At 37.3% G+C, this 17,537-nt stretch overlaps 1 protein-coding gene across 9 annotated transcripts in view; it reads left to right on the forward strand.

Annotated features, from left to right (window-relative positions):
* The window catches only part of KIAA0825 (KIAA0825 ortholog), a 239,425-nt gene that overhangs the window by 153,308 nt on the left and 68,580 nt on the right, over positions 1-17,537 (forward strand). For all 9 annotated transcript variants that reach the window (XM_031666300.1, XM_031666301.1, XM_031666302.1 and 6 more), the window contains one exon: positions 5,998-6,108. In XM_031666300.1, the coding sequence (XP_031522160.1) occupies positions 5,998-6,108 (111 nt within the window). The remainder of the gene's footprint in view (positions 1-5,997; positions 6,109-17,537) is intronic.

Consider the following 17,537-nt stretch of genomic DNA (forward strand, 5'->3'; position numbering starts at 1 on the left):
AATAGGCTTATCCGTAGAGACAGAGAGTAGATCAGTGGTTACCAGAAGGTGAGGGGAGGAGGGAATGGGGAGTAACTGCTAATGGATACAGAGTTTCATTTGGGAATAAAATATTCTAAAATTAGATACTGATGAAGGTTATGCAGCTGCATAGTATAACCATCTATATAGTATATATATAGTATAAACCATGTATATACTTTAAATGGGTAAATCTTATGGTATATGAATTATACATCTCAATAAAGTTATGAAAATGAATATAGACTGAATGGAAATTTAAACATACTTAAAATGATTTTTTTTTTAAAAGGTATCTGGCAGAATGCAAAATTTTCCAGAAAGTGAAGTTTCTTGTCTTAGTCATTTTGTTTAGGTTCAATGACTCCCTTTATCCACCTTCTTGTAAACATTATTTTAAAAGGGAAATCTCATTTTTAAAAAAACGCAAAATTAAACAGCTTTATGTGTCATCCTAATAAGGTTAAAATACTCCAAAAGAGCCAGTCATTAAATTTAGAGAGGGCTGCTCCCAGAATATTCGACTGGCTGACTCCTGGTGTACCCCGAGGTCCAGTCTTTCTTTCTCTCCACCTCTGTCCTCAACCTGCCCGTTGGCTGTCTACCACCCACAATTGTTCTTCACAGATGGCTCTTAAAACTCATCCTCCTTTTAACTAAGCAAGGTCTGGTAATACCTTTTATTCATTCTTTCTTTCTTTTGCCATGTATTTACCATGTATCTACTATGGGCCAGTTATTCTCTAACCTCCAGTTATCATTTGCTAACCTCAAAGAGTTATTTTCATCATGAGAAATTCAAGGCACTTAAATGTCACTTAATGACATTTAGGCAACAACTTATAGTCTCGGGTATAATGCCGGTTTTTGAAAGCGAAGCAGCGACTTAGAATTCTGTTTAAAATCTTGAATTCAGTATTCATAGGTAGTTGTCTGTGATTCTAGGGCCATCAGAAAGGTTCACATGTCCTCAGTTATCTCGAGCTTTCCAGGGCTATCTTAGTTATTCAGTTTCACATTAATTCTGCCTTGTCTAAGGTTGTGGTCTTCTCTTGGTATGATTTATTGCACGCCTCCAGTGGCCCAGGCACCATGGCAGGCACAGATGACTCAAGAAATCTAACCTGACCCTCCACTCGCATAGAGCTTACATCCTTGGGCTACCTTAATTCAGTCATGGAGGTTTATTCCATTAACATCATATTATGAGACCTGTTTCTCCTGCGGGGGCAGCCAAAACAACATGACACAAGAGAAGCATAAAACCCAGCTAACTCTTTTTAGCTCATCAGTTCTTCTCACTTTTGATGTGCATTGGTTTTTATCTCCTTTCAGCATCTGGCTAAATAAACCCAAAGACCTGATCAGTTTTGTTAAAGAAAAAAGTAATTCTGGCAACATAGGTGTAGATCAGAGAACCCAGAGAGAGTGAATCTAGGACAGAGTGCTGGTGTGGTCAGCAAAGAGGCAGTATAATGCTAAGGCAAGGAAAGGGCATGGCTAGTTGGGGTGGGAGGAAGGGCAAAGGCAAGAAATTTTCCCAAAATCACTCTTTTGCCTTTAAGTAAAGTCATCTTTACAGTGTGTCATTTGGGAATGTGAAGAAATGTACCTGCCTCAAACTTATGACATTTATTTTTAAGAAAGCATTTAAATTTGCTGTATCAAAATTCTCTTATGTCTTGTGAAAAATATAATTCTATGGCTCATACAATTGTATTTTACTCTCCACTATGAATTATTTAGAGCATCCTTTCTTTTAACTGTATACCAAAACATCATTAGAGGTTATCTAATAGCTAGCTCATAATTTCATTCTCCCATTGAGGCTTGTGGGCCAATTTTCACCCTGTTATACTCTCTAGAATAATGAAACTAATTTGGGATCTTGCTGTGGAATTAAATGCTTATACAGATCTCACTCCCTTTGAGACCATAAACATCTGCCATAATATCTCTTATAGCCAAATAACCTTACTATAACCAGTATGACTGAGAAACTGTCAGTGGAGTGAAAGAGTTTAGGTACTGGCAGAAATGCTCAGATAAATACCATATTGCCAATGGTTTGTCATCTAAGAAATTTATGTACTAAATAACCATGCCATTATTTTTAGATCCTCCTTTATTTTGTCTAGTTGTGAGAATAAAACTGCAGCTAGGCAACCACTTAGACTATCAGAAATTTCATGTCAGTTTTGAAATGGCCATAGACTTTTTTAAGGACAATTTCTACCGATTGTTATCTTATAATGATAACTTACTTATATTGAGCACTTATTGTGTACAAGGCACTTTCCTAAATGCTTTAAATACATTATTCTACTTAATGTTCACACTGACTCTGAGGGGATTTACTATTTTAATCCCCATTTTACAAATGAGAAAACTAAGGCTAAATATACTACCACCAGCATTGCCTGTTAATAAAAGCATATTCAGGATATAAGCCCAGGCTCTCTGGCTCCGGTTCCTGCATGTGCCCATACACTACCTCCATATAACCTTCGATGACCTTACCCTTAGGGTATGGAGCAGATAAAAAAGTAAATGCAAAGGGATTGGAGGTAGAGTTAAATCCTATAAAGAAACAAACCAAAATTAGAGCATAGAGAGGGGATAAGGTTGTGAAAGGGTAGTCAGAGAAGACTTAGTAGAGAAGCTTCAGAGGTAGAGCAATCTATGGAGCTACCTGAACATGATAGAGAAGTCATCTAGATAAGGTATTCATTCTTAGAGAAATGAGGTAACCCTCAGACAACTAGACAAATAGGGATTTTATGCAAAGAGATCAAGGAAGTGTGAGGGAAAGTAGGCATAGGCTATGAAAAAGGCTACAAAGATATGTAGTATCTTTGTCCACATTCTCCAGTCCCTCCTGCTCTCTCATCACCCATCCTTTTCTCTGAGTCTTTGAGTCTCTCTCTTCCTTTGAGACTGCCTTTCTCTCCAGGCCACTTGCTGCATCTCCTGTCACATTGTACCAGCACCCTCCTTTTCCTAGCTCTCTTGCAGTGGCGTGGTCCTCCTCATACCCTCACTTTCTTGGGCTCTATCCAGACTCTGGTACACTTTTAGAGAATATCACCCACCTCTCCTTTTATACCTTTTGACAATTCCACTCTTTGCCAAATCTTGGGTAACTCCTTTTTTCATCCTTCCCCACTTGGGTCAAGCCCCTGATCCTTGCCCCATGTGTTTGTTAGCAGATAGCCTCATTCCTGTGCTTCTCTAAGAAAATCCACACCATCATGAATGCACTTTAACTTCTCATTTCTGTTCTTAATAATTATTCTCCCCACTCACCTCTACATCCTTTGATTACTCTCTGATCGATATGTCTATTTTCCCAATTAGAGTAAATCTTTTTACCTGACCTCTTAATTGCATTTACCTCCTACTCATGGCCTTTTAAATATTCTTTCTATCTTGTCTTGTGGCTCCTTCCCCCAAACATGTCCTATATTAAAAAATGTTCCTCCATTACTATTATGTTTCCCTCCCAAAACAGTTTTCATTCATTGTCTACTTTTATACCTACCACTCACTCAGTGCACTGCAATTGGACTTCTACCCTCAGCATGCTAAGCTAGCAACATGGGCAGGGTCCTCCATACACTCCCGATTGCTAACTCCAGTGGATTCGGTCATTTTCTCTTCTCTTGGCTTCTCTAATACCACTTTCTCCCGTGTCTTGGCCTACTTCTCTGATTATTCCTTCTTGGTTTTGCTAGAATGTTTCTTTTTCTGGCCTTGCCCTTTAAGTGTGGGTATGTTCCAGAGTTTTATCTTTGATCGTCTTTACATATTACGTTCCTTTTTTTTTTTTTTTGATGGGGGATGGGGTGAGGGGGTGTGAATTCATCCATTGCTATGGCTATACCATTATGTTGATGACTTCCACATTGGTGTCTTCAAACCAGACAGCTCTTGTATGTGCTGTATCAGTAAATCCAAATTACTATTCAATGCCTTGGATGTACTTCAGATGTCTGTAGCCCCCTTAACATATCTAAAACTAAGTAAAATACTTGAAATGTATCCTAGGCTTCTTCATTTTCCTTAATTTTCTCCTTCTATCTTCCCACTCATACCATCACCAACTCCATGTCATTAGGAGATGAATATTGTTTGTTCTATGAATTTAACAAGTTTTATATTTGTCTCCTACTTACTATCTCCTGTCTCTTACCTTGGTTCAGTATCTTATCCTCTCTGACCTGTCTACTACAATATCGCCTTCATTATCTCCCTCCCTCCTGCCTGACTCTTTCCAATCTGCTCCCCTCACTACTGCTAAAGTGATTTTTCTAGGATGTAAAACTGCTAGTGTTAATCCCATGCCATAAACTCTTCAATGATTCGTTATTGCCAGTACTAAGTCCAAACTCCTTAGAAAAACATATCCTGGTACCTGGTCTGGCTTCTGCCTACTTCTCTAGCTCACATAGTGGAATACGTGAGATGGAAATATTACAGCCTGACTTTGAAGCCTATTTAAGGAATTTCTATTTTGATCTGAGATTTACTGAGAAAAAAAAAAAAGCCTTTTAAAGAAGAGATGATATATTAAAGTCTAAAAAACATCCAAGTCTATTTAATTAGAAGATGTTCTATTTAGCAAGACAATCAGGGGGAAAGAAGGGTCAAATTTGAAAAAAACATGAAGACACAAGAAGCAAGATGTGGAGTGAAAAGATAAAGGTGGATTTTCAAAATGGAATTCTGTTCTGGATATCAAAAGACACTATTGCTCCTGTACTGTATATAAAGAGAGCTGGTACCACCTCAAAAATTCCATTTCTAGAGCATTCTCAGTCACTGCTCTTAACTCTGTGTAGGAAAATATAACCTCCTGTTGTTATACAGTTTTTACTAGCCAAGTTATCTGCTAAAGATTTTATGTAACAAATTCTTTTCTATTGTGTCAAGATTTAGAGTTGAATTTGAGCCAGCCTAGAAAAATGTTGCAGTAACCGTTGATAGTTGTACATCAGATATTCGGGTTGCATTGTTTTAATTTTGAAATTATAATTATGTATTTTACAACTAAATTCTTCTTTATAAACCCTCTCTAGACCCTTAGGAGTATACAAAATTAATTATAAATTCTAATTAATTATTTAATACTTATAAATCACTTTAAAGATTAAAAAGAGGTACCATGATGCTAAAATTTTTACATTAGTGAAGCAAACACTGGCATTTATTGGATCCAGGTTGAAGAAGATAACAATGGTATATAAAAATACTACTCATGGGAAACATAAGTAATATTCATTGTACTATTCTTTATCCTTTTGTCATGACAAATTGTATAACATGAGATTTTAAAAAATTAAATGATAATGGTATTGTTACACCTTCCCCAAGTGTAAGGATTGGTTTTGTAGAGGTTCATAAAAATTCCAAGTCTTAACTTGTGGTTTTTCATGGCTGTGCTGACTTGCCCACCTGGCCCCGAGTCACCTATTAACATAAATCCCAAGCGGATGAAGTGGGGGCATTGTCCATTCTAGCACAATGCCGTTTTGTGTAAAAATCATTAACTGAGCCAGGCACAGTGGCTCATGCCTGTAATCCCAGCACTTTGGGAGGCTGAGATGGGCGGATTGCCTGAGCTCAGGAGTTCAAGATCAACCTGGGCAACATGTTGAAACTCCGTCTCTACTAAAATACAAAAAAAAAAGAAAAAAGAAAAATTAGCCAGGCATGGCAGCATGTGCCTGTAACCCCAGGTACTTGGGAGGCTGAAGCAGGAGAATCACTTGACTCTGGGAGGCAGAGGTTGCAGTGAGCTGGAATTGTGCCACTACACTCCAGACTGGGCAACAGAGCAAGACTCTGTCTCCAAAGAAAGAAAGAAACAAACAAAAAAAATCATTAGCTGAATCCTAAGTAAAAATCAAAAATTATTTCAATCGTCATAGTTAATGTTTCCTGTATATTCTAAACTAATGATTTGTATTTCCCTAGGACTTTTCAGCATGGCCTGGATGAGTCTACTTCAGATTCCTTAAAATCATGTTTTAAGCAACCATTATATTGGGTTTCTTGCATATCACATTTCTACCCTTCTTTACTCAGGTGAGAGCCTCTAAATGCTATACTATCTGTAATTCTATGATTCCTTTTAAAATTTAATAGAAATTTTTATCTGTGGATATAAATTAACTTATATCTTACAAAAAGAACTTACAACTTTTCACAATTGGCAGGTAAGTAAAGAGTATTATTTCTCTTTTCTTAGCTCAAGAATCAAAGGCATAGGCCTCATAATTCTACTAGCTTATAGCTTTAGTGATGTAATGGAAAACTGTAAAGTTTTGGAATTTAGTTTTATTTTAAAATTTGTCTTTCTTGATATATGACTGGGGATTTGACAGTTCTCAAGCTAATTATCAAACATAGACATGTAACTAACTCAGAGCCTTAGGTAGAAGTTGAGAGAGAAGTAACTTTTTAAATTATGAGTAGGATCTTTCACTTTTATTATTTAATTAACAGCACTTAAAAACAAGAAAAATCATTTAAAGTATGAAATGTGCTTCCAGAGTAATCTGATGGCATTTTGTGGCATTATGTGAAATGGCAGTTTGATTTCTTGCTGAATATAACATTGGAAAGTACCTTCCCTTGGTATCTGAGAATAAAAATATCATGTACAGCTAAAGGAGATATTGTTAATCCCCATACATTCTTGATTCATCTTGGAAATACACTATCAGCTATTTTACCATCTAAGCTGACTCTGTCTCTTGAGGAACAAGATTGTCACCCATAAATAGAAGGTGTGAAAACCTCATATACGAAAGTTTCCATACACACAACAAACTTACACTGTTTGCCTAATGTGTGCCTATTTCCATATGGGTAATGAAAAATCCAACATTAATGAGACATAGACCCCATCTTCAAGGACCTCAATGTATTGTCATTACTTCATTTACATATAAAACTTTGTCTACATTTCTGATTAATTCCTTATGATTGAGTCCTAGAAATGGAATAGTCTCAATGCTCTGTCATCTTGTGTGTAAATATATCTTGCCATCTTGCACATAAATATATTTTATTTCATTTGGAATTAAATAGCCAACTCCTTAATACTCATTGTTGCAAAAGTAACAAATGACTGGATCTCTTACAGTGTGAGTCAAGCCAACAAGCTCTGTCATTTGATGAGTTCCTACATTTATAAACATATCTGTTCTCCATGTTATTATCACATTTGCTTTAACCTATTTTACTGCCTGCTTTTATTTTATATCTGGAACCACTGGAGTTATTTTCTTTTAGTTATAAGTCTGTAAGACTTCCACTTCCAAGCTTGCTCAGATCAACCCAGCTAGAGTCCTGGAAATCAGCATGGAAATGGGCTTATCTTTCAAACACTAATTCTTAAATTAACTTCTTTCTCTTTTCTATATCTACAGTGAGCAAAAATGCACATTTCTTTTCTTTCTGTTCTGTTTAGCAACCGATCTCCACTATTGTCCTAACACGAAGACTAGGACATGGAGACGACTATTCAGCTAAGAGTGGAAATGAAATTTTATGCAAATTCATGAGGACAGTTTAGTAATACGTATTAAAAACTTAAAAATATTTTTGCCCTTTTATCTAACAATTCTGTTTCTAGGAATCAACTATAAGCAATTAATCAGAGAGGTTGACAAAGTTTTATATATGAAGATATCCATCGGAGCATTATTTATAAGAGAAAAAAATGGAAATAAATATTCTACATTGTAGCATTAAACAATTTAGTATGGGATAGTGGCATAATAGACTATTGTGGAGTGATTAAAGGGCTGGGTTTTGAAAAATAATTATATGGGGAAATAATTGTGGTAGATAAGTTAGGGGGAAAATTCAGGTTAGTAATTATGAAATTACCAAAGCCAACCCAGTTTATAGAGTGATAAGTGTGTACCAGACACAGTGCTTAGTGCTTTACATACATTATCTTTTTAAAACCTCACACTAGTTCTGTAAAGTAAGTACTCAGGTGCTTCTTTTATGGAGAGCAAAGTGCTGTATAGGCAGCAATGTTCTGGAGAGAAGAAAATTGGAGGCCAGGCTCTGAACTCAGGCCTGTTCTATTCTAAAGCTTAAGCTCTTGACAACCATACCCCCACCTTTCAAAGGGAAGAGCAGTTAAGGGTGATGTTAACAGGTGTACATGAAAAATCATTCTACTGCACAAATAAGATTGTCAGTTATTAATTATGTAAGGTCTTTTTTGTGATTTAACTTTGTAGGGACTCTGACGTGCTAGTATGTAGTGTTTAGCTCTGCTATGGTCTGAACGTATCCTCCAAAATTCATTTGTTGGAAATATAATCCCCAATGCAACTGTGTTGGGTGGTGGGGTCTAATGGAAGTTATTTATATCATGTGGGTTTTTCTGTCTTAAATGGATTATATTACCATAAAAAGGGCTTACAGGAATGGGTTCATTTTATCTTGCCCTGTTTCTGCCACGTGAGGATGCAGCAAGATCGCCTCACCAGATGCTGGTGCCTTGATCTTGGACTTCCCTGCCTCAAGAACTGTGAGAAATAACTTTTTCTTCTTTGTAAATTACCCAGTCTGTGTTATTCTTTTATGGCAGCACAAAATGGACTAAGTCTCAAAGGAATGATCTAGTATGCAGATTCCCCAAACTTGCTGGGCGAGAGAACTCTTGTTTTGCAGAGAATTAGCAATTATTGGAAGGTGGAACATCATTGGGAAGTGTTAAACTATGCTATACTATCATATTTAGAGCACAAAAAAAGTACATATAGGAAAATAAATATTGAAAGGATGTATAGTGGTGGGTTTATAGTTTTTATCTGTGGGTGGTAGGATTGCAACCAATTTTAATTTTCATCTACATAGTTGTCTATATTTTCCAAATTTTTTATAGTGATAATAATTTAATTTTATTAATTATGAATACTTCTTTTTTTTTGAGATGGAGTTTCACTCTGTCACCCAGGCTGGAGTCCAATGGCACGATCTTGGATCACTGCAACCTCTGCCTCCCAGGTTCAAGTGATTCTCCTGCCTCAGCCTCCCAAGTAGCTGGGATTACAGGCACGTGCCACCACGCCCGGCTAATTTTTTGTATTTTCAGTAGAGATGGAGTTTCACCATGTTGGCCAGGCTGGTCTCGAACTCCTGACCTCAAGCGATCCGCCCACCTTGGCCTCCCAAAGTGCTGGGATTACAGGCATGATCCACTGCGCCCAACCCGTGAATACATTTTTTTAAAAGCAAAAAGAAAATCTGTTTTCTTTGATTTCTCTTTTATTCACATGGCTTAACCTGTAACCTCTATACAGATGATTTCCAGTTCTACATCTATAGCTCTGAGTGATTACCTATACCCCAACGGTGTATGTCCAGCTGTTCTTATTTCTTGAACACCTGCTTTCTTTCAATGCCATGTCTTCAGATGATCCTTCTTTCCCCTCTTCCTTTGTCCTTCATGCAGGGAGTCTTTTCTATTAGGAGTAACAGTTTTGCTACATGCTTCCAAAATAGAATCTTGATTATGATTTCCATGCTGAGCCGTTTCTTCCTCTAGTCCTAGTTTATTATTGTGTTCAGGTCATTCTTCTTCCAAACTTCTCTTAGAATCACCCTTGTCTCTCCACCCCCTTATAACAACGTTAGTCCATTTTACTATTATTTAACATGTTTAAAAGACTGTCTTCATTATGTCTCTCTCTCATTCAGAAACCTGTAGTAGCTTCTGCTTCACCAACACTGTCACTCCTGGCTTACTTGTTGGAGAGTTTTCTGGCTTATTTCCTGGAGAGTTTTCTCTGCTCCAGTTAAGTCAGTCTCCTCTTGTGTCTTTAAGACTTAGTTATTCCATATTTTTGATATTTAATTTGTTGCTTATTCTCAGCTTCAGGCCCTTGTTTATGCAGTTTCCTTTCTTGGAATACCTTTGGTTCTCTCCTTTGTCTTTCTAAATTCTCCATGCAAGGTATAGTAGGAGGACTCTCACTGATATCCCACCTGCCCATTAGGTGTCATATTTTCAACTAAGTCCATATAATCTGCCTAGAAAGATGTGATCCATGTGATTTGTAATCCAGTGTGCTCAGAGCACTGTACAATCAGAGGAACCCAGGGCAGCAATAAAAGCACTTTTAAAATAACTAAAGTTATTGATTTGCATTTATCAGACATTACAATGGGGATTCCTAGACCACCATTATATGAACTTAAAAATCTCACCTTTCCATTAATTTCCCTCATCTGTATCAGCTGTCTGTGTGAGTCTTTCACCCCCAAATTATCCTTCAAAACTCTATTCTTCACTTTAGCAACTAAAATGAACTGTTCAAGGAAATACGGGAGTTGGATGATGACAAACAAAAAATGTATTAGGCCTATCTTTTGGTAAAGGGGAAGGCTGAGAGGAGAAGTGACTGAAATAGTTAATATCATGAAGGAAGTTAGTAAGTTATTCATCTATTTGCTTACTTATTTGTACCTGCATATTGTTTCAGAAAGAATTTAAGTCAACGTTTAGCAATATTAAATAAACTAAGATAATTAATTAAAAGTGGGTGAGAATGAAAGAAACAAGAAGGACATGAAATTCAGAATACAAATAGAGTTAAAAATGTAGTATGGACCATAAATTTGTCTATAATCTTACTAGAGAAAACTATGAAATGGATAAAAACACAATTTTTCATGTTCTCCTAGAACCCTGGGAATAGAGTTTAGAAGAGTTTATTTTAGGGAAAATAAATATATTTTCAAAGCAGTGAGTAAAATGTACTACATTCATTGTCCGTAGCAGTGGTATAGGCTAACAATGTGAGTTGATTTAGAAAGGATAATCAGTTTCATACTGGATTAAACTAAGACATGTGGACAATGTATTAATCTCAAGGTTAATACAGATACTATATTGTGCATTCATAGAAATGTTCAAGAAAGAATGCTGTCCTAGTCAATTATAATATGTTGCATTATAATGTCTTTTATCATTTTGTAAACTTTCCTCTTCATGTGGTTTAAAAAAGTATTTTCAGGTCTTCCTTAGCTAAGCAGGTCATAACTGTACACTGAGTCCAAGAAGTATAATCAGTGTGAGTAAACAGTCCATTCATTTTAACTACTAATTTTCTTTTATGGTGACAACATGATGCTTTGATTCACGGCCAGTCCATTTTGAGCTGTATATATTTCTTTCCACTGGGCTTTTTGTTTCTACTATGCTTCTATTCAATGTAATCCTGTTTCGTATTTATCTATATATTTTCCTCCCTAAGCATATTAAGCTATCTTTGGTTTCATTATATTCATATTACATGCTATGTGGGTCTTTCCTTTTATTTAGTTTAGCAAGATGTGTTTAATCATTCCTTCAGTAAATGCATTCAAAAAAATGTTCTCCATGTAAGGCATTGTGCTAGGTGTCAATGGTGAAGGAAGAGGCAGGCAATGACATTTGAGACAAAGTCCCTTTCCTCATATTATCACATGTTGGTGAATAAATCAATTGTATTTGCCTACTTGACCACAGTATGTGATACCATTGTCTACTCCCTCCAACTTGAGATATTCTCTTGATTTCCTCCTGAGATATTTACCCACTTTTGTCTTCTTTCTTTCCTGTTGCTGCTTTTCTGTTTCCTTTGCAGGTTCATCTGCTTTAACCTGGCAATTAAATATTGAACGTTGTTAGTATTCTATACTATAACCTTTTTTCTTAGATGATGTTATCATTTCTATGATTTCTTGCACTCCTTGTGTGCCCCCAAATCCATATCATTAATTTTAATCTCTCCTAAGACTACAGATCCATAATATATGCGTACCAACCATACATGACTACCTTCTTGAAATTTACACCTGGAAATCATAAAGACATTTCAAACTCACCATGACCAAAACTAGACTTAGGATGTTCCCCTCCAAACAGATCCTCTTCTACTATTCCCTATCTCAGCTAATAGTACATCCATCCAATTGCAGAAGCCAGAGACTTAGACTTAGGAGGCAATTGGACACCTTTTTTATCTCCTACATACCAAATCCATTACTAAGTCTCATTAATTTTATCTTCTAATATCTACTCTCCATAGTACCAGTTTCACCTTAGTCCCAACTACCATCATCTCTCTCTTAACTACTCCAGTGACCACTAGCATTCTTCCTGTGTATATGTTGCCTTCCATTTCTAATATTCTCCAACTGTAGCAAGAGTTTTCTCAAACCCAAATCTATTTTCAAAACTCACATTTTATCATGGCATACTTATGGCTTACCTTCCATGAATTTACCATTATCCTTAAGTATGTATAAAAAACTAGCATAGCGTATAATATCTACATAGATGTGACTCTTACCCACTTCTCAACCCTCTTCTGATACCCGCTACTCTGTGAATTCTGCTTTCCACACATTTGCCCCTTTACATTTTCTTTCTATTCCATGTTCCTTTCTGCCACAGGATCTTTGCACGTGCTTTTCCCTTTCACTAAAATGTCTTTCTCCTTCACATCGGTAATGCCAGCTTATCTTCATCTCTCAGCCCAAATGTGACTTCTGCAGGGAAGCCTTTTATCAACCCCGAAGACTAGTTAACTTCATTTTTACTACAACTTCTAATAGCATTTTTGCTTTTTTTTCAATGAGTTTTTTAAATTGTTATTTTATCTTTATTTGTATGATCTCTTAAACTATATATGTATCCTCCACTAAATTCTGTAAGAATAAGGAATTTCTGCTTTTTGCTTACTGTTATGTCTCCATGGTTTAGCATATACAAGTTAAACAATAAATATTAGTTGAATGAATGAATAAAAAATTCTAACTAGTATTGTGTCCCCTAAGTGCTATATTACAGTATTGTATTGCATAAATGCTATAATAAATGGTAGGAACATTTGATCTGTGTGGTAAGGCCCAGGCAGGGGAAGCACTGTCTTAATGAGGAGGTGACTTCTAGTATCCTTAGGAGAGAACATCTAGGGAGGAGTACAAAAAGAGTTTTGGTCTCCCAACTGCTGCTGAAAAACTGCTCTGCAGGACTGAGGAAAAGAGCTTAGAGATCTTGTCCTCTGATGAGGTGCCAAGCGTTGACATAGCGCCAATAGCTAGCGGAGAAGTAATGAGAGATTTAAACACCAGAGATCTTAAATGGCTGTTCCATAGTGTGGATGGACAAGCAGTATGAAAAGATTTTCAGAGGGATGTCAGTGTCTATGGAACAGTTATTTTAAAAAGTGAAAATGTCAACCGAACTAAGTATTTAGCCTATGGACCTAGATATCTTAAGGTGTATATCTTTTCTATCATGGCTTAAATATATTACATAATTATATTACATAATTCAGAATATAGAAATGAAGCCAGCAATGTGATAATAGGAAACAGCTAGAGGTTTTCACATTGGTTTGCATACTTGTTTAGTTCTGTGATTTTGGAAAGTTAGCCTAGGCGTGCTTCAGTTCAGTTTCCCCATATATGAAACAGTTTATATTTTGGTGAGGATGTTGAGACATAAATACAAAACAATCTTACTAATCTTCTTGAAGACAGCATGCAATCCTATGGTCTATTTCCTCCATCTTGAAACATCTTCTTCCCTTGACTTCTGAGATATTCTCATGGGAGGGTCATGAGGACTCCATGAGCTCAAGTGCCTCAGTGGCATTCATCACGTGAATACTAAACTATCATTCATAGCTGCTGTTAGTAAAGAGCTATATATTTCAGAGAGTGGCAAGTTTTATCAATTATCTAAACGTGTTGAAAGGACTTACTTCAAGTATGATAAAGTGGAAGAAATATTGAACCTCTTTCTCACTGGGTCAGGAATGTGATGCTAGGGGAGACTTTTTCTGAACTTCCCTTAACAGATCAATATCTGATAGACAGGAACCAATAATAGTCAAGGGCTCCAGGGAGGTAACTTCTGCTCCTCAAAAGGATGGTTGAATTATTCAGTGTTGTCCAATGTCTTGGTGATTCAGGTGCTAGATTAGTATTGCTTGGAGGGAGCCCAAAACTAACGGCTGGAATATAATTTCAGTTGTACACCAGGGAGTGTAGATACAACCAACCTTGAAAAAAATGATACTCTTTAAAAATGTCAATCCACATTAGTGGACAAAGTTCTTTTAAAAATCAAGGCAAATTCTGTATATAAATATGCAGGTGAACTCTATCTGATTTCTAGTTATTAAATCATCTTTAAATATAAATATCATAGAGACTTGGCTATACCCATTATAGAGATTAAAATATATGCAGATATTTTCAGTGCTATAACTGTGTATAGTTTACACACTTTTGGTTAAAGTGAAGAGGAAAATATTTTGGGTTCCTCTCAACTTTTTTTCTCAGGCACTAAAATTATCTTCCTGGAGAAAGATGACACAATTGCTTTAAATATTTGTCTTTACTTCTTTTCCCAGAAGAGTTTGAAGGATACATTATGGAAAACCAAGAGTAGTACAACAGTAATATGGGGACTTCCTTTCTCCTTTTGTTTCCCCACATTAGGGCTTTCATCCTCAGTTTCTCTTTAGTTATGCCCTTGCCTTTGTTCTCTGAATCATGTAACTTATGGTCTCTGGTATAAACTTGGCCCAGTAACCCATGCCAAGAATCATCTGGTTGAAATCAATTTCTAGATACCTTGAATAACATGGCTTCAATTTGGGAATAAGGTTTGAGACCACAAACTTGATTTTGGGTCAAAAATGTCGTATTGTCAGTCAGGAGGTTGAATAAAGCCAGACATTCTCAAAGCTGGAAAATATAACATAGGCACCAAATATCAATCAGGTTGAATGGGAGAAAACATGGAGTAATGGAATGAGCATAGGTTTTGAAGTCAGAGAGATCTGGATTCAAAGTTCAGCAGACACGCTTATTAGCTTGGACTAGTTTCTCAATACTCCTGAAACAAGAATTAAGTGAGAGGAACACTAAGTGCCCTCATACATGCCCTATTTTGGATTTCTCCAAGCAGCAAACCCTGAGACAAGGATTCAAATGAATGTAGTTTATTTTCTTAGTGGAAGAAACACCGGAAGGGGAGTGGGGAGACAAAGAGAGAAAGAGAGCAAATAAAAATTTGTGTAATCAGCCAGGTGCAGTGTCTCCCACCTGTGATCCCAGCACTTTGGAAGGCCAAAGTGGGCCGATCACAAGGTCAAGAGATCGAGACCATCCTGGCCAACATGGTGAAACGCCATCTCTACTAAAAATACAAAAATTAGCTGGGTGTGGTGGTGCATGCCTATAGTCCCAGCTACTCAGGAGGCTGAGGCAGGAGAATCGCTTGAACCCGGGAGGTGGGGGTTGCAGTGAGCCGAGATCATGCCACTGCACTCCAGCCTGGCAACAGAGTGAGACTCCATCTCAAAAAAAAAAAAAAAAAAAAAAAAAATGTGTAATCAAGCTAACTACCATAGGAGTGACCAGAACTTAAACTTAAACCTCTGGGGGGAAATTCTGAGAACCAGTATAAAATACATGTTTCAGAGTTATCCCAACAAAGGAGCAAGGATGCTGAGGTATTTATACCCCAACTCTCCTCAGTCATTGGTTGAGGGTCACTCTGATAGTGTTAATTCCTGCCACTTGCAGCCTGTCTTGCTGAAAAGTACAAGAAATCCAGGCTCTAACGGAGGTGAGCCAGGCCAGTGTGAACTGATAAATAAGGACAAGAGGATATGGGGTGATATAATTTGGCTCTGTGTCCCCACCCAAATCTCATCTTGAATTGTAATCCCCACATGTCAAGGGAGGGACCTGGTGAGAGGTGATTGGATCATGGTGGCAGTTTCCCTGATGCTGTTCTTGTGATAGTGAGTTCTCACAAGATCTGATGGTTTAAAAGTGTTTGGCAGTTCTGCCCTTGCTCTCTCTCTCCTGCTGCCATGTAAGATGTACCTTGCTTTCCCTTCGCCTTTTGCCATGATTTTAAGTTTCCTGAGGCCTCCCCAGCCATGGGAACTGTGAGTCAATTAAACCTCTTTATAAATTACCCAGTCTCAGGTAGTTCTTTAGAGCAGTGTGAAAATGGACTAATGCATGGGATCATTGACAGTGTCTTCTATGGCCCTACCCTTTATACCACTGAGATCTACTTATTCCCTATGTTAGGTTCCCTGAATTCTATCATTGATTCTTCAGGTTCATTGCTGGTTACAATTTATTTATGTATTTAAGCTTGATGACAATGGACTTAGTAGGACAGGATACAGTACCCCCTGCTGCAGATATTTCTGAATCTGCAGGTGATATTTATTATTAGATTCTTTACCACCTATTCCATCTTCCCCTCATCATTGGCCATCATCTCTGCTGATTTATGTTATTTGCCCAGTGGGGTCACTGAGACCTTCATCCTTGAGGTGCTGAACTCCTGGTTACCATTCCCTTATTAGACTTGGTTACTGAAGTCTTCTGAATGTGATAGTTGTCAGTCATGAAAGCATTGAGAGATGCCCTGGTGAATCTCTAGAGTTACAGATACACCTCCCTACTCCCTTTATGCAGTAGCAAGCCCAGCTCCTCATGATAAATAGGGTTAATCACCCTGACCAGCATAGTAATTCCTTTCTTTGCCTGATAGACTGCTGGCATGGGGAGCCAAAAATGACCAGATGGCAGCTATAACTTTAGGTTTAGTGGGATCCTAAATGGTCCCCTTGTAGAGGTGTGTATACCCCATCCCACCCCACCATGGAAACCAGAACCTCTGCTCCTCCAGAGCTTATAGTTATTGAGATAAGATGCACAAATTTGTCAAGTGGATTATCAGAATCTTTGGTGGGAGGGGCTGCTCCTACTTTCACCCCTTGTCTCTCAGACCTATGTAGTTTGTCTGTTGAGGCCACAGTACCATACAATGGCTGTTGGCTAAAAGTAAGTATCAAGTCTTGAGGGACAGTGTTCTAGCACCACTGAATGTCATTCCCAAGCTATGAATTTTGGAGTTCATTCCAATTTTCTGCTAGTCTTGCAGCTTCTGCATGATATATAAATGGTAGGAACAATGTACCCCATGGTCATGTGGCCTGAGCAATAAGGCTACTCATATCCTAGTCTGAACCTACTGCAGAGCCTTCTCTTGGCCTGAGCCTTACCTCACATCAAGTTGGAAATTAGGACAGTATGACTGATACAGCTAAGATTTTGTTTAAACATTCTATTGCAGCATGAGTACATACCAAAAACTTGAAGAAAGTTTGGGAACTAATTGATGAATTTTCATAAACATACCTGAATGTAGCTAAGATTTTTCACAATGATTTTATAAAAATAGTTTGATAGTTTCATAAACCAGTAATGCTTGGACCCCATTACTACTTGGAATTTAAAAATTCTTTAGGCCAGTTTGTGCCCCAGAAATACAGCACTTATTGGAGTATCAGCTGAGTACAACCCCATCATAAATTCATCCTGTCTCCTAATACAAGATTTATGAGTTCTATGGGATTTATAACATTTTCCCCTCTTTGTATTACGGTAGAATT

The sequence above is a fragment of the Papio anubis genome, chromosome 5 (assembly GCF_008728515.1).
Source record: "Papio anubis isolate 15944 chromosome 5, Panubis1.0, whole genome shotgun sequence".
NCBI lineage: Eukaryota > Metazoa > Chordata > Mammalia > Primates > Cercopithecidae > Papio > Papio anubis.